General features: G+C 33.9%; 2 protein-coding genes across 7 annotated transcripts; both read left to right on the top strand.

The window, feature by feature from the left end:
• Window positions 1-802: 802 nt before the first annotated feature.
• LOC100816897 (putative protease) lies at window positions 803-7,956 on the top strand. Its single transcript, NM_001349883.1, has 4 exons — window positions 803-1,289; window positions 1,703-1,855; window positions 6,649-6,720; window positions 6,927-7,956. The coding sequence occupies exons 1-4, from the start codon at window positions 1,158-1,160 to the stop codon at window positions 7,593-7,595; spliced, it is 1,026 nt and encodes a 341-aa protein (NP_001336812.1). The 5' UTR covers window positions 803-1,157; the 3' UTR covers window positions 7,596-7,956.
• Window positions 7,957-11,093: 3,137 nt separating this feature from the next.
• On the top strand, window positions 11,094-17,312 carry LOC100807464 (uncharacterized AAA domain-containing protein C16E9.10c). 6 transcript variants are annotated; one of them, XM_006584673.4, is made up of 17 exons: window positions 11,104-11,213; window positions 11,326-11,545; window positions 11,870-11,991; window positions 12,114-12,202; window positions 12,302-12,337; window positions 12,499-12,592; window positions 12,942-12,984; window positions 13,076-13,176; window positions 13,611-13,675; window positions 13,803-14,299; window positions 14,369-14,456; window positions 14,555-14,695; window positions 14,945-15,513; window positions 15,750-15,888; window positions 16,007-16,075; window positions 16,511-16,687; window positions 16,818-17,312. In XM_006584673.4, the coding sequence occupies exons 2-17, from the start codon at window positions 11,328-11,330 to the stop codon at window positions 16,929-16,931; spliced, it is 2,562 nt and encodes an 853-aa protein (XP_006584736.1). In that variant the 5' UTR covers window positions 11,104-11,213; window positions 11,326-11,327; the 3' UTR covers window positions 16,932-17,312. The 6 variants fall into 6 exon arrangements, with proteins under 6 accessions (XP_040873820.1, XP_014634118.1, XP_006584737.1 ...); XM_014778632.3 differs by having other exon boundaries at window positions 11,096-11,545; window positions 14,558-14,695; XM_006584674.4 differs by having other exon boundaries at window positions 11,096-11,545.
• Window positions 17,313-18,369: the final 1,057 nt, after the last annotated feature.

The following is an 18,369-nucleotide window of genomic DNA, read 5'->3' as shown; positions in this document are numbered from 1 at the left end:
ATTTTAAATTAAGATAGTTAGATTATTTTCAGGTGTGTAATTTAATTAAGTAATATTTTTATTCCTTTTAAATACCATTAAGTAATATATTTATTATTTTATATAAATAAGGTAATTTATTATAATTTATTTCAAAATTTTAAATTTATTATTATTTTTATATATTTTTTAAAAATTAAAAAATGTCAAGGATCTAAAAGTAATAAAAAATTGCCAAGAACCAAAACCACAAGGCGCCATAATTGTAGGATATTAAAATATATTTAAGCCTAAATATAATAAAAATAAGATTTAATGATAATTTTGATCCTCTAATTTAATTTTAATTTAATTTAGTCCTCCTATTATTAAAAGATTCAATTTAATTAGGTTTTATAATTTTTAAAAATATTTAATAAGGTTTTTATTACTTTTAAAAGTTACAATTAAATTTCTTTTTAGTTCAATTCGATCCATTATAAATCAAATTCAATCTTATTTTTCAAAATTTTCAGAGCAAATAAAAAAATAGACAAGTCCAGATAATTTTTTTAAAAAGGATCTAGTTGTGAAAAGAACAAATTGAATTATTTTTAAAAAATTAGACAACTTAATTCAACCTTTTAATAATAAAATCCCCAAATTAAATTTTAAAAATAAATTTAAGGATTAAATAGACCTAAAAATAATTGAATAAAAGAAATTCCATAACGCAAAAACTAATTCCACTGTTTAGCTATATATAGTAATTATTTTTTCGATAAAAACATCTAGGGTGGTAGAAAGACATTGATAAACACCTACCCACAGGTCTGGTGGCTCTGTACACCGTTAACTCAACCCATTGTAATTTAATATTCGTCAGTTATTCCCATTGGCTATTGTTGCTAGATGCTGGTGACCAAGTTTCTTCGTAATTTTTTCTCGGTCAGAATTGAACACCACAGCGACAAGGCTTCAACGTTGGGGTTATAATAACCTTAACCTTGGTCGCTGTCTTTCTCTCTCTGTGGATGGAACAAACTAGAAGTGGCAAGAGAAGCTTCAAATCACATTCATCTACCCTACCTTAACCATAACCAAATCCCAAATATTAACCCCCCCTTTTTTTAATGTTGATGTAAGGAACTAATTTGAAGGGTGGTGGTGATTAGGTTATTAGCCCTTAGGGTTTATAAATGTTGAGTACCTCTTCTTATTCTGTCTTCACCCGTTCCTTTCTCCCCAATCCAATTAAGGGTATCCCCCGACCAGCTACACTTCGACCTTTTCCTGGGATCTTGGAATCTCATGCCAAGTCTCCAAAGAACGTAAGCACTATCTGATACATATCTTATTTCTTTTCGCTTGTCTCCTTTTATTTATGTTTCTGTTATTTGTCATTGGAAATCTCTGTTATGAATTATTTATTTATTTATTTTTAAGTGTCGAGCCGAGAAGGGTTGGAAAAGTTCTTACTTTTATCCCCAAATGAACCTGAGAATCTGAGACCTCTTAATTCATTGTTTTGTGGAGGGTTTAAACTCTTGAGCTAAAAGTCAATGACTTTAAATGACTCAAGTGGGAAGTTTCAGATTAAGTTCTTAATTGCTTAATGTGTAGTGGAAGTGGAGGCTGATGAGTATTTTTGTGGTACACACATATATAAACATATACCTGGAGTAATTGGCTGCACCATTTTTGCATTGCTGTTTTCATTTTTTTTATTTGGTTTTCCTTGCAGAGATTGAGTATTTTGTGCTTTAGGCACGACCATCATTCTCCAGAAACACCCCAACCTGAAGTTATCGAGCACTATCTTCATGAGGAATTGGTGCAATCTGAATTCAATGACTCCAGTGTCACCAAAAGAGACTGGAAATCAACCATTCAGAAGGTCACATGTCTATTGTTTACTCTTATAACAAATGGTTTTCCATTTCCTATGTGGATGTGTTGTGTAGTGTGGTGTGGCTATTTAAAGATTGGTAGTCTTATTAATGAATATGTTTGCTATTGAAATTGAAATCTGCACTTGTGAGCCCTACCATCAAGTTTCATGGTGATGGCATGTCAAGCAAAATTCACTCACACTAACTTATTTATAATGGTTTACATTAAATTTTGTTTCTTCACTCATACATGCTCTAAGATTGCGAGAGTGATTATTTGGTATGGTCTGCAGTAAAGAGAAATTACTCAATGTTATATTCTGCATCCCTAGTGATAGATTGTAGTTTGCACATGCTAAATGTGCTTAATATATACGAATATGAGGGTTACTATAACACCCTGGCGAATCACATTAGAAAGAGAGGAATCCAGAGGCTATCCAGTTGAGGATATAACTTAAATGAATTAATTGATACTACCTATTTTGAGAAGTTTCACGAAAAACGTGTGAGTGAAGACAACAACAACAACAACAACAACGCCTTATCCCACTAGGTGGGGTCGGCTACATGGATCAACTTTCGCCATAATGTTCTATCAAGTACCATACTTCTATCCAAACCATTAATTTCGAGATCCTTTTTGATAACCTCTCTTATAGTCTTTTTGGGTCTTCCTCTGCCTCGAATTGTTTGTCTTCTCTCCATCTAGTCTACTCTCCTCACTACAGAGTCTACCGGTCTTCTCTCTACATGCCCAAACCACCTAAGTCTATTTTCCACCATGCTAAAAAGTTTTGTGTTGGTTTGTGGGGACAGTCTATCCTAAGAGTAGTCTAGCGTCAGAGCTGACTGTCGGTGTCTTGAAAAGGACTACCTATAGAGAGTTTTGACCAGTGAGGAGTTGAGTGAAGTACTATCGTGTGAAGTGTCATTAAAGTGAGAGCTGTCAAGAAGTCGACAATCAAGGACATTACAAATAATATCAAAGCAAATCTCTCCTAGTACGGTGTGGTTCGATGATAAATTAGGCGGAAACTTGTGGGCATGTAACACCCTGATGAATCACACCAAAAAGAGAGATCCAGAGACTATATAAGTATGAGACTGTACAATTGAGAATGATTTAAAAGAATTAACTGGTATTACCTATATTTATAAGATGCATCTACTTTTCGGTAACCCATTATTTAAGAACTCCACAGTTTAACGTGGTTGACTTGGAGCAATCATGAGATGAGTGACCTTCTGGAAAGTTTCACGGAAAACGTGTGAGGACAAAAATGTTGAAAAATCTCGTGTTGGTTTGTGGGGACAGTCATTGATCCTAAGAATAGTCAAGTGATGTCAGAACTGGTTGTCGATGTCTCGTGAAGAACTATCTACGGAGGGTTTTGACAAAGAGTTGAGTGAAGTGCTATTGTGTAAAGTGTCAGTGTGAGAGCTGTCAAGAAGTCAACAATCAAGGACATTATAGTTACCCTTATTCCGTTGGAGACTTAAAAATAATAAACAAACTCTTTACAACTTAATTTCTTGAGAGACAACTCTTTGTGCATGTATAGTTATGTACATGAACAACTACAATCTTAACCTGTGATTCCAAGGATTACAACTAGATTGAAATAAAGGAAAATAATCTTATATGTAGTAAGTGTTTAACTTTAGGAAGCTAATGATATTTAATTAAACAATATTCAATATTACCCCTGAAGCTAGAGCATATAAATAATATGTATCAATCTTGTTGGTTGTTACATACAAACTATACCCAAGACCCCCAAAGACATTTGGTGATAATGTTCACTAGTTACATACAAACTTTATGCAAGATCACCATGTAAGAAGACAATTTTGATATCATTTTGATGAAATGGCCAATGGCTGTTGTGGAAAGGAAAAGATGCTGGCCTAAAATTTTAGTGTGCCCTTTAGCAGCTAGGCAACGTTTTTTGGTCTGTCTTGCTCCATACCCTACTTTAACTGTAAACTTGTAATAGCCCATAGAAAATTTTCCAAGTGGCAGTGGAACAACTTCTCAAATACCATTTGCGTGTAATGCAGATGTGTATTCTATCATGCCTTGCCACCATTCTGGATGAGAGAAAGCTTCTAATATTTTTGAGATAGACATGGACACTGGAAAAATGAGAATTAAAGGCATAACTGGAAGGAGACAAGCAATGATAAATAAAAAAATTATAAATAGGATTTAGATTGTGAAAGGAATGAGTACCCTTTTAAGTAGTGATGATATGAGGAGATATACTATCCTTTGGAGCAAGATCTCATGAAGGGGTAGTAGTCAGTTGTGATCTGGGCCATGTCCTTGCCAAGTATCCATGTGATGGCACTGGTGATAGATTTGAAAGGGCTAATCTGTAAAAGCATGAGTGGCAGTTGAAGTAATGCTTAAATTAAGGGATAGATAAGTGATTGGAGGGGAAACAATAGCAGTTGCCATGAAAAAAGAAGATTTTTCTTGGAAAGTAACATCTACTGACAAGAAAATGGTCAAGTAACATCTTCTTGGAATCTAATTCTAATGCATCCCAAGAAGGCATACTTAATAGATTAAGTTCATAACTTGTCTATGCCTTTTGTATGATCATGAGCAAATAAAGTATAACCTAATAGGCATAATTAAATTGTGTATGGATTTTAAACAAAAAAGACTTGAAAACAATTCATATCTATCTTTCATTAAATATAGCCCAGTATGCAAGAATAGTCATCGATAAAGGTAACAAAACTGTTGAAATCCTACATTGACTATAAATAGAGCCAAAGTAGAGCTTATAAAGGCCTGACAATTCTCACCTTATGAACTAACTTTTGAGATTGAGTTATACCCAACCCAAATTTATGATATTACTAGAGTGTATCATAGATTTGATATTAGGCTGCCTTTGACTGTCCAAAAATAACCTGGCCCCATATAGGCCACAACTTTTCTAGTACAACATACAATATAAAAAATCACTCCTACAATTTTCAAGGTCCAGGTGTCCAATCCTATGTGTGAGGAGGATGTGTTGAGATCCCATCCCACATCAATTATAGATATGCCAAAGTAGATATTATAAAGGCTTGGACAATCCTCACTTCATGAGCTAGCTGCTGAGGTTGAGTTAACCTGGTTCAAATTCAAGAAAAACAATCAACCTTGTGTCAACTGCTTAGCTACGTTGGGAGTAAGACCGTGAAGGACATAAAATCAATCTTGGGTATGGCCCACTCAGTTGCAATTTGTGTAGCTGGGTCATGAGGTGTGATTACCACAACCCTGATCACTTTCCTGTCTCAAACAAAAGGGATAAAGAAAGGAGGACTTGGATGCTTACACAGCCATATTGAACATTGCTTTGCTCAAGAGAGGAACCTGATTGTAGAATTGAGGCAAAGACATCTTCAATAGAAGAATCAGGGGAGGTACCCAAAATTTGTTGCCAAAAGCATTCAAGTTCTGTTGTAAGAGCTGGTTGCAAAAAACAGTTTTAGTAATTTCATGATATCTAATCTAATGCATTTCATTCTAGTGTCAATCATCCTTTGGCCCTCAATCTAACCTTAAGGACTCTGAAGGCTGAAGTAGGTTTGGTCCACAGTTTAGTTCTTTCTATCTATTGAAAGAAATACTTTCTATCATCAGGTATCTGTATTTTAGCAAGTCTGTTAACAGACTGTCAATCAAGAGCCATTTAGTCAATCTGAGGAAGTGACTGAGTTGAAAATATGTGATGGATGATATATTAAGTATTAACTATTAGGTGAATATCTACTTAATTGGATTACTGGTAGATTATAAATGAAATGATGATATATATGGAGGTAAGAGCACTTTACAGAGAATCTGAGTGTGGATTTTAGGGTCAGAATAGTGACTTTTTGAGCACTGTGACTGGTGCATGCATTACCTGGATTATTATTATTATTTTTATTTTAAGGGAAAATTGAAGGAAGAATGAATTAGGATTTTGATGTGGTGAATCTGTCACGATGTCTGATAGGGCTGAAGATGAGCAGAAAAGATACCTACGAATTACAGTGTTTGGTTGCATCTCACTCCCAAGAAATTGTAGTTTTCTGCTTATAATACATAAAAATGATCAGTCTATTGTAAGAAAGCATCAACACTGTTTACATAGACCTCAAACTTTCTCTGCTAGAAATGGGAGTAAACCCAAATCCCGTAGACTCTAACTAAACCCATACGGAAAACATTAACAATGAAACAAAAGTAACAGCAGCTGAACCCAGAAGACTTGGGGAATACGAAAATTGCTAGATTACCTTCACGATTGAAACTGTTAAATAAATACCCCTAAATGGTAACCCTCTTGTAAAGTCTAAGGTGATGAAATAATTCAGTTAGCACTTGGCACCATTTGACCATTTTTAAATGGCGGTGCAATGACATGATGGATTTATTGCAACCGCCATAGGCAATTTGTGAAGGGAAGCCCGCTATGGTGGCGCAATAGGCCACAATATCATGTGTATATGGCGGAATTTTGGCCTTCCGCCATTGATAACATTGTTTAGCCCTAAATTTGAAACTGAACTAGAAATTTTAATGATTTTATCTGTAAACTTATGCTTTCTTGATTTTAGTGCATCTAAATCTTATTTATCAGTTAAAATATATGAAGCTTTTCTTTGCACGTTGAAACATCAAACATGCATCACTGCAATGGGCGACAGAGTATTATGCCCGTATTGTTAATGAAATAAAAAATTGTATTTTAAGTATTATCTTGTGTCAATCTGTTTACCTAAATACATTATTTCTTTTCAGGCTGCAAATGAAGTCTTTAAAGTAATTGGTTATCGATGGGTTGTGCCATGGAATGCAATGACTATATTACAAGTAAGTGTTTCCCAAACTACAAACAAGATGTGACTGAATAAATTCTCTTTTATATATCAATCTCTCAGATAAAAATTTATGGTACATGTGATGTGAGAGGAATGGAGAGAATTATCATTGACCCAATTGAGTAGAAGTAAAGTTAAAATTCTAAACAGTAAACAGTCAACACATGGTTGTAAACTGTGCAACATTATATGATGCAGGTTATGCTTCTTTGGACGACGGCATTTTGGTTTATAGGATCTTGGATGATCCCTTTTGCTGCCCATATAACTGGCTTTAGCAAGGAATCTTTGACATTTAGAGGGCAGGCATTATTCAGCCTTGTTACTGATGTAACTGAAGGACTTGCTGGAGTTGCGATTCTTCTTCGCTGTCTTTCTCGATTTCGCCCCCTTCCACCTGACTGGTTCGAGTTTAGCCTGAAAGGGAATTGGCAATTAGATGTCATAATGGGATGTCTCATGTTTCCGCTCGTCAATCGGCTCTCACAGTTCAACCTGGACCTCCTACCCCTTTTGCCCTCCACACCCGTCACCCTTTCAAGTGTTGAACAATCAATAAGGGCGAGGGATCCTGTGGCAATGCTATTGTATGCAACAGTAGTGTCAGTCTGTGCTCCAGTGTGGGAGGAGATAGTTTTCCGTGGCTTTCTGCTCCCTTCCCTCACCAAATACATGCCAGTGTGGTGTGCAATACTGGTAAGTTCAATCGCCTTTGCTCTTGCACATTTTAACATACAGAGGATGCTTCCCCTTATATTTCTTGGGATGGTGATGGGTGTGATATATACACGGTCAAGGAATTTACTGCCATCAATGCTGTTGCATAGTCTTTGGAATGGCTTCGTCTTCTTAGATTTGATGAAATAGCTTCTCAAACGTTGTGATTCTCTTGTAAGCAGAGTCCAATGTGTAGGTAGAATTGCAGGCACTAGCATGCGGGTTTATGCTTTGGATAAGCATTTTCAGAAGTAAAATGCATATGCATATAGAACAGTACGTACATCGTTAAGGTACGCTGATCAAGTGTATTTGCAAGGAAGGAGTAACATGAGCTGATGCAATCTTATAATTGTACATTATGAAAAACAGTGCCCCTCATTTGTCCATATATGCTATGAATACGTAGTATAATTTGAGTTACTCCCCCCTTCCTTTTTACTGTAAACATTCATTTTGGGTAACATGATGCTGAAGGACTTTTGTATTATATATTCTGAATGAACTCATCCTTTAAGGCTAATCTAAAAATAAACGTGAAGTTATTGACGGGATTTTCCGAACACTGCAGAAGATTTGCTTTTTATGGTCACTAAGTTATAGTCACTAGTCCTTATAATTGAATTATTTTATAAAGAAAAAGTGCATAATGAGACTTCTAAGGAAAAATAGTGTCTTCGAAGATGCTAGATTTGTTAGGGATACGAAAAGCAAAATGAAATGAATATTTGTTATAATTGTTGGAATGGTATAATGTACAAAAAAAAAAAGCATAATCAAATTTATTTTATTTCATCTAATATCTCTATCTTTGTTTTTAAATAAATGACGTCAATGATCAAATACACCAATTTCTATTCATATATGTTTATTTGATTTAGAAGTTAATAATAATTTAAATTTTTTATTTCCTTCATCCAGTTCTCCCTGTTATCATCATGTCATCATTAGTATTTTTTTATTTTTATATAGAAGTAGTGACGGCTATGATGATAGTAGAGTTGAATTAAACAAAAAGTTGAGACCAATTAAATAAAAATAAATGGATAAAATTTAACGTCAAAATTTAATTACATTTGATTATATATATATATATATATATATATATATATATATATATATATATAATATGATAAATAAGAGAGAAAATTTCGAATGAAACACACTGAGAAGTTTTTTTATAAATGTTAATCTATTTAAATGTAGATTTATTTGGTCCAATTCATTTAACTCATAGTTTAAATGAACTTGGTTCATAGGTTAACGAGTTAGCCAGCAAATTAATTATTTTTTAAAATATTATTTATTATTTTGTAATTTTATTGATGAATTTGAATAATTGATATCTAGTGTTTGATTAGTATACATTGACCTCTTAGTGTTTGAATATTTATAAGTCATGTTAGATATCGATTCTGTTTTGCTTTATTTAATGTTTGAGTGACGTTGATAAAATTTTCTTTTGGATTTGATTATTTCTTTAATTCATATTTCAATTTTTAAAATTTTTATATTATTTATATTATTGTGCCCAAAAACCAATCCATTAACTCACAGTTCTAGTGATTTGAACCTAAATTAATTAAAAATGAGAGCCATTTAATAAGTGAATTAACTGGGCCTGGTCCATTTAAATGCGGACCAAAACAAATTGGGTTAAATAAATTAAACTGACTCATATATGCAACTATGTTAACAATCACAAAAGAATTATTATAATTACAATAAATAATAATATAAAGAGTCTTTCTAATTCTACGTAAAAGATAATATTATGATATCTTATTTTTATGTGAGGATGTTATGTTATTTAGTAGTAATAATATAATGTTTTTCTTTCTGCTTTCCTTAGTAATTGATAGGCAAGAAATGCTTTCTGTTGCAGTCATGCTGCTACTTTCCATGTCACGTGCAATACAGAGATCAGAAGTGATGTATCTTATCTGCACAGAAAGCATGTACCAAGCCACCAACCAAAGTACGTAGTGGATCATTTTTGGCGCAAGTTGTATTTTTGTTTGTGCCACTGCCACTTTAGTAGTATACTCTGATATACATACATAGGTAACTGTGCCCGTGCTGAACACTTTTCCATGCCACAAGTTACAATGAACACTTCTGCACTTCTGCTATTTCACGATGGCTTCATGCATTTTCCTCCGATCCAACTTGCGCAATTGGGCTATGTACTGTATAGCACAATTTAAATAATGACATTTTTAATTCTTTAATGTTTACCGTTTTTGTAAAAGGTGCTTACTGACTACTGAACACATGAATCATATGCAGTTGTTTTAGTTTAATTGGCAATTCTAAATTCGAATTTTTAGTAATACTCCTGTACGTTTAGAAAGAAAGTTTTAACACCCACAATAATTGTATTTAAGGATTTTAACTCAAACAGAAAAGTGTTCATATTCATATTTACCTACCTAAAGACTAGAGTAGTACTAGTAAGTATTTATCTAGTTTATATGACTCTGATCCCGATCTGCTGCTGAGTGCAAAGTTCCGCGCGCACGAGCGTATACGTGAGGTGAGGGCATTTGCGTTTACCTTTCTAAAAGAATACGTTATATATGTGCTTATCTATAACTATTATTCTATAATTATTATAAGAAAAGAATAATGTTATTTGGTGTTCACTTTTTTAATTAATGAATATTTTTATCCTAAAAAATAATAAACATTTAATTTCAGTTATATTTACATCAATTACATATTTAATGTTTTCAGTCCAGACAGGAAGTGTATATTTTTGCCCTAATTATCATAATGATATACAGGTGAATGCAACTGTTTGTTTTCCACATTATATATATATATATATATATATAATCATCGTATTGCTCAAAAGATTCAAAACAAACAAAATATAGTACTTGCTAAAAGAAAAGAGTCAAATTAAAACATCGAAACATGTATATGTTCAGAGGCTAGTATTTGAATACCAGAAAAATTTTGACTTGTTTCTAACACAAAAGTTGTGTTCGCCTAGCTAGAAAATGTTTGATATAGTTCTTTAAAACTTGATGATGTTAATATTTGACTATATTTATTAATCTATTAATAACAAACATTTTGACAGAAATAAAATTATTCAAATATCTGGGAAAATTTTCTAAACAGTAAAACATTTATATCATTGATCATCAATTTTAATTACTAAAACTGAAAAGTACAATTAAAAAAGTAAAAATTATAAATAAATCATATATGTTTTGATATAATAATTTTTTTATATTAATATTCAATCACAAAATTATCAACTTTTATAATAACTATATTAATTAAAAATCACGCTTATTAAACTTTGGAGATATTTTCAAGCTAAAACACTTGCATGTATATACGGCAATTTTGTATTCTAATTACCAAAAATAAGGATTTTTTTTAGTCATAAAAAATATCACCATTTTGCTTTCATTTTATTTTTAACTTTTTGATATTTATCAAACTACTATTTTAAGATTTTAAAAGATGTACATGATGAAGAAAGGAAAGAGGAATGTGTATATCCAAAGCAGAAATAATAAACAAAACTGTGCAACCGCCTAATAAACCGCCAAAACATGGACACGTAACACAGTGCACAACATGAGTCACCCACCAATGCTCCTCTTTAAAACCTCAACTCTTCCAAAGACATGGCCGCATCACAAACGATCAACACTGCATCATATATATCAGTTTTTATTGCACCCTCGCCCCATCATATATTACACTTACACTACATACATAGTTAACACCACCAATAACAGAAAGTTTGTAAGTGTTTGTGACAGAGAGAGTTCTTCCTCTTTCTCTTTCTGTCTTACTGTAAAAGTTTCAGTTTTCTTTTTCTTTTCTTCTTCTTAAGAACTTTATTACTTGCTCATAGTGATGGAACAGAAAAGCATTCTGATATCGGCTTTGGGTGTTGGGGTGGGAGTGGGAGTGGGGATTGGATTGGCCTCTGGACAAAGCGTTGGAAAATGGGGAGCCAACACTTTCTCCTCGAACGCTATTACTGCTGAGAAGATGGAGCAGGAAATGCTCAGACAAGTTGTTGACGGAAGAGAAAGCAACGCCACTTTTGATAAATTCCCTTATTACCTCAGGCATAACACAAAATAACCTTTACTCCTTAATTTGTTTTCTCTTATAATAATTCCTAATGTTTTTTGGATGCAAACCAGCATGGTCTTATTTTATACTTAATCTTTAATTTGGTAGATCAATTGACAATTGATAAGAACTAAGAGATTTGTGGCATGCATAAATATTTGATTTGCGTGATTTTCTCTCTATCTGACATGACTGTCACAAATGGTTTATTAGATACTGATCTGTTCAATGAAGGCTTGATTTGACCATATATCTGAAGTGGTCACTATATATTATAATTTATAAATTTAATATTCGTTGCCTATATTTGATAACAGTGAGCAAACACGGGTTTTGCTGACAAGTGCGGCTTATGTCCATTTAAAGCATGCTGAGGTTTCTAAGTATACACGTAATCTTGCTCCTGCAAGCCGGACTATTCTGCTTTCAGGGCCAGCAGGTTAATTACTTAATTGGAATCTGCTGTTTTCTATTGATAAGGGATTTGATATTCTTTGATGTTTTTATTGTTACTGTTAAGCTAACTATATCTCACACACCTCCCTTTTCATGTCTTAAAAGAACTTTACCAACAGATGCTTGCCAAGGCTTTAGCTCATTACTTTGAGGCCAAGTTGCTTCTGTTAGATTTAACTGACTTTTCATTGAAGGTGAGTGAGTGTAAGAAGTTATAATTCATATATAACTTGTTTATACTTTCTTCAGTTAGTTTACTTATGTACTTAATGGTTGGCTTGCTATTTGTGCAGATTCAGAGTAAATATGGTTTTTCCAACATGGAATCTGTAAGCTATTCCTTGTTTATCTTTTATTGCTTTTACTAGTGTGTTCTATCATCAGTATCCTGTCTAGAATACTGCTGCTTACCAACATAGATAAATTGATTGTTCTTTCTTGACCTAAAGTTTAGCTGCATGTTTTCTTTTTCCTTTGTTTCTTATTTTAGTCTTTCAGAAGATCCACTTCAGAGACTACTTTGGAGCGGCTATCTGATCTATTTGGGTCATTTTCAATCTTTTCACAAAGGGAGGAACCTAAAGGTACACAGATTGATCAGCATCTTCTGACCCTTGGCAAAGATAATCAACCAAAAGTTTTGTCAATCTCTAATACAAGGCTTTTCAGCCTTGTTTTGGTTTCAAGAATAAGTTTTAGTTTATATGTGGAGAAAAGTAGTGATAATGGTAACTTTAATTGATTAAAAGATACTCAGAAGATTAAATTGGGTATGGTTATGCAAATAGCTTTAAATGTTGTGTTTCATGTTTGCTAAGTATAATGGTTAGTGGTTCATCCATTCTCTACATTGGGACACTAGTCCTTAGTTGACAATGTATTAAAAGGAAGTGCCCACAAAAACTACATCACTGATCAGGTGTATTTTTGCAGGCAAAATGAACAGGCCTAGCAGTGGAGTGGACCTCCAATCAATGTAAGTAGAGTAGATGAACTATGTTCTGACTGTGAGAACAAATACAAATTTGCCTTCCAGTTTATTTTATATTATTGCTTTTGTTTTGCAGGGGGGCTGAAGCATCTTGTAATCCTCCAATACTCCGTAGGAATGCTTCTTCCTCTTCAAATATTAGTGGCCTTGCTTCGCAAACCTATCCTACAAATTCAGGTAACTTGAAGAAACTCTATCTACAAAGATAAATGATTATTACTGTTGATTTTTCATTTACATGTTTACACTCTGCTGGAGATTTATTTTTAAGTAGAGACCTAATCATGAAATGCTACAAATGCCAGAAGGCAGAAGCATTAATTTAAGAAAATGACAAAACTGAAGAGGGATACATTTTCATCATGTTTTCTTGAATCGGCTTCAGAACCAAACACGTTGTTTAGTTAATTTATATATAAATCAAATTCATGCTTTCTAATTTGGAGTCTCAATCAGTATCTTTTAGAATTGCTTTTATATCTTAGATGCAAACAAAATCTTTTAGAGTGAGAACTTTTACAATGTACAGTAAAATTATTTTCAGATTCCTTCTGTTAATGCTCTCTCTCTTTCTCTCTCATGATTTCTATTATCTTCTAATCTCCCTTCAGTTCCTCTGAAGCGCACAACCAGCTGGTCTTTTGACGAAAAGCTTCTTATACAGTCTCTCTATAAGGTAATACTACTATTGATTTCGTGGACATTTTGGCATCATTTTGTTATCAAAATTGAACAAGGCTTTAAGCTTTAGATCACATTCCTCCACAAAGGCATTGATTTGATAAGTGGAATTTCACTTGCAGGTTCTGGCTTTTGTGTCAAAAACCTATCCCATTGTGCTATATTTGCGGGATGTTGATAGGCTGTTATATAAATCACAAAGGATATATAACTTGTTCCAAAAAATGTTGAAGAAACTATCTGGACCAGTTTTGATTCTTGGTTCTCGAGTTATAGATTCTGGTAATGACTATGAAGAGGTGGATGAGAAAATTAATTCGCTCTTCCCATACAACATAGAAATCAGGCCACCAGAAGATGAATCGCATCTTGTCAGCTGGAAGTCTCAATTGGAAGAGGATTTGAAGATGATACAAGTTCAGGATAACAAAAACCATATCATGGAAGTGCTTGCAGCCAATGATCTTGATTGTGATGACCTGGATTCCATTTGTGTCTCAGACACAATGGTTCTCAGTAACTATATAGAAGAGATTATTGTGTCAGCAATTTCGTATCATTTGATGAAAAACAAAGACACTGAATACAGAAATGGGAAGCTCGTTATTTCTTCCAATAGGTGAGACTTAAAACATTAATTGCATGAACTATCAAAATTTGGTGAATGACTTTATCATTTGTGAAACAGTTTGTCCCATGCATTGAATATATTCCACAAGGGGAAATCCAGTAGAAGAGATACATCAAAATTGGAAGATCAAGCTGTAAAATCTGAGGTTTGCACTACTTGTCATGTCTGTACATCGAATTGAGAATGATACCTACCAGGTACTGATATGCTTTAAATGCTCTCTCTCTCTTTCTTCATGGACAGAAGCAAATAGAGGAGGGAACTGCTATGAAACCAGAAGCAAAGTCTGAAAATGCCGCTCCTGTAAAAAAGGCTGAAGCAGAAACATTAAGTTCAGTGGGAAAGACAGATGGTGAAAAATCAGTTCCTGCACCCAAAGCCGCTGTAAGCCTTCATCAAATTTTCTTGTGTAACAATATTACAAGAGTATATGTGAGAGGCCTATTCAGAGATAACAATCTCTCCCTTTATGGCCTCATCTCTAAGCTTAATGTATCTTTGTGCTATGCATTGGTGAAATGTTTACTTCATATCTTAGGATCTAGAAACACCCTTTCTATTCTGCTGGCTATCACTTATTATCTATTCTGTAAATTTCATGTCAAACTTTTTCACTCAATTATTCACTTTCAGGAAGTTCCTCCTGATAATGAGTTTGAGAAGCGAATAAGGCCCGAGGTAATACTAGCAAATGAGATTGATGTCACATTCTCTGATATTGGTGCCTTAGATGAGACCAAAGAATCCCTTCAAGAACTAGTAATGCTTCCTCTTAGAAGGCCAGACCTTTTCACTGGAGGCCTTCTAAAGCCTTGTAGAGGAATATTGCTGTTTGGACCTCCTGGAACTGGGAAGACAATGCTGGCAAAGGCCATTGCAAAGGAGGCCGGAGCAAGTTTCATCAATGTGTCCATGTCTACCATCACTTCTAAGTGGTTTGGTGAAGATGAGAAGAATGTTCGCGCTTTATTCACACTTGCAGCCAAGGTCTCCCCAACTATAATATTCGTGGATGAGGTTGATAGCATGCTTGGGCAACGGACCAGAGTTGGGGAACATGAAGCCATGAGGAAAATAAAGAATGAATTTATGACCCATTGGGATGGACTTTTGACAAAGCAAGGGGAGCGGATCCTTGTTCTTGCTGCAACCAATAGGCCTTTCGACTTGGATGAAGCTATTATTAGGCGATTTGAAAGAAGGTACCTCTACTAGTTCTTGACTTTAAATCCATCCTTCATCTTGTCACTACATTTCTACTTTCTCCATATATGCTGATGGTATTAGTACTTCCTCTTGTGAGTTTATGTTAAAGGAGGGCAACACGATAGGCAATGATTGCATACATAGCTATCTATGATGTATGTGTATGACAATCTGAATACCTTGAAGTTGAGTTATTTATTTGTCATTTAAATCTATTTTAATTTTAATGCAGGATTATGGTAGGACTACCATCTGTGGAGAACAGGGAAAAGATTTTGAGGACTCTTTTGGCAAAAGAAAAGGTGGACAACGAACTTGAGTTTAAGGAAATTGCAACTATGACAGAAGGATATACTGGAAGTGATCTAAAGGTTGCTGCTATTCTTTTATATTGTTCACATTGGATATAACACTATCGTGTAACAAGTGCTTTTTGTTTTCCGTGCTTTTAATTATATCATTTATTCATTGTCAACCTGTCCATCGTAGAACTTGTGCACAACTGCTGCTTATCGGCCTGTTAGAGAGCTAATTCAGCAAGAGAGGATAAAGAGTCTGGTAAGTGGCAATTGTATAATTTATTTTGAGTTTAATGGCGATGCACTCATCATTCAATCACAAATCACAGTTAACATAACTCTTTAAGATAATGGCGATGCCCTCATCATTCAATCACAAATCACTCATCATTCAATCACAATTTATTTTGAGTTTAACGGCAATGCACTCATCATTCAATCACAAATCCCAGTTAATATAACTCTTAAGATAATGGCGATGCACTCATCATTCAATCACAAATCACAGTTAATATAACTCTTAAGATAAGTTTGTTCAAGTCAACAAACTTATCATAAACGGTGTTTTTTGATTGGATGACAGTGTTTACACTAGTAGGTAATGTAAACACTTTCTTATATTAATCCTACCGATTATGTGTTCATCATGCTAACCTCCTAATGCTGTTTTTTATTTTTCCTTCTTGGGGGGCAGGATAAAAAGCAGAAAGCTTCCAGGGGACAGAATAAAGATGTCCAAGAAAGTCGAGGACAATCCGTAGTAGGAAATACTCAAGATGCTCTAGATGAAGAAGAGGAAGTTAAACAGGAAAGAGTTATTATTACCCTTAGGCCATTGAATATGCAGGATTTCAAAGAGGCCAAAAATCAGGTAACACCCACCATAACAAATAAAGAAATATTATTTTCATAGGAGTTTTTGTTAACATCAACCTTAGTGCTAATTTTAAGCCACTAAAAGTGAAAGTCCTTTATTAAGAAAGAAAGCATCATCTCTGCAGGTTGCTGCAAGCTTTGCAGCTGAAGGGGCTGGAATGGGTGAGTTGAAACAGTGGAACGATTTGTACGGAGAAGGCGGTTCAAGGAAGCAGCAGCAGTTGTCTTACTTCCTGTGAATTTTACTGAGGATTTCAATGAAACTGTGTGGGAACATTTTCGTGGCTACACCATTTTTCAATGATAGTGTGGGGAAACATTTTCCACTGAATAGGCACCTATCAAGCAATATATATTTTCCAAGAATATCTTGATGCTTTTTCATTCATTCCCTTAAAGCTTAGGAACTAAGCTATATACCTATGGTATTTTGCCCAATATGCTACGAATATGACTAGTTACTATGGTATGCTGTCCTATAATATGGTGTTTTAACAGCTTTGTCTGTCACAAAGCAAAAAGTAGGGTTATTTATTAGCACTATATACGTTGTATTGGTGTTTATTGTAGACTTGTAATGTATGCAGTATCCTTGAAATAAGAGATGCGATTCAATGTAACAGACCTTCAATCTTGATGATAAAGTACATTATTTTATTGACCGCAAATCGCAATATGCATGTAGTGCAATTTATGTAACTTTTAATTGGACAGTGGGGATGCGATTAAGGGCATGTTAGTTTGTTATGACAGTCCCTGTTGTTATTGGTTTTGCTTCTTCTACTTCTCTTCCTTTTTCTTGGAAAGTTAAATTTTCGTTTCACACTTTTACATTTCTATAAAAATTATCCTTTCTATATAACATTAGCATTTCAAGAGTCCATTAACAATTTGATTCTGAAAAGCAAGACTTGGTTGACTTTACAAACAGGCTTTACAGGAAGTACAGAAAATACAATCGAGACAAATAAGCCATCAAAATCAGTTTAAGGAAAAAAAAGATTCAACTACTGGGAAAGGAAGGATTATGGTGCCCCTACTCATTATAAAAAACAGCTGTAGAACAATTGTCTCAGGTTAAAGTGAAAATAAAGGAAATGTATTAATAATAATAGAAAGAACTATGACAGGGCTAAAGACATGTCCAGCCACTAATATGTGTAAAGTGAAACCGTGAATTGCGAAAAAACATACCACATAACCTCTTGCTTTAAAGCATACACTGAAGTTACTTTTCGTCCTTATTATTGTATTTTAAGTTACTTTTCATCCTTATTATTGTATTTTAAGTAGTGCACTTCAAATTTTACAAAGCAGTTAACAAGAGACAAGAATGGAATTAGTACCAAAGCCTGATCATAAACAAATCAGACATAGTGGTTTATCAAATTCACATTGAAACATGGCTGTTAATGAATGCAAGTATGCAGTTTTGGATAAAAGCTAGTAATTATTTATTTCTTCTAATAACTAACAAACATTAGTAGATTTTTATTCGTGAGCATACTATTGTTAACAAATTATCATTTTTCGATAATAAGAAATTTAATATGCAGTTGCAAGTAAATAAAAGGAAAGAATAGCTGTAGACCTCAAACCTATCAGGAAAGGTAGCAATTTGCAAATATTCTTTCTGCAATGTCCAGTGGAGTGCTATCTGAAGAAGCTGCAATAGTG

Source organism: Glycine max, chromosome 8, assembly GCF_000004515.6.
Source record: "Glycine max cultivar Williams 82 chromosome 8, Glycine_max_v4.0, whole genome shotgun sequence".
NCBI lineage: Eukaryota > Viridiplantae > Streptophyta > Magnoliopsida > Fabales > Fabaceae > Glycine > Glycine max.
The sequence above is the reverse complement of the archived record's forward strand: the minus strand, read 5'-3'. Positions and strand labels throughout refer to the sequence as shown.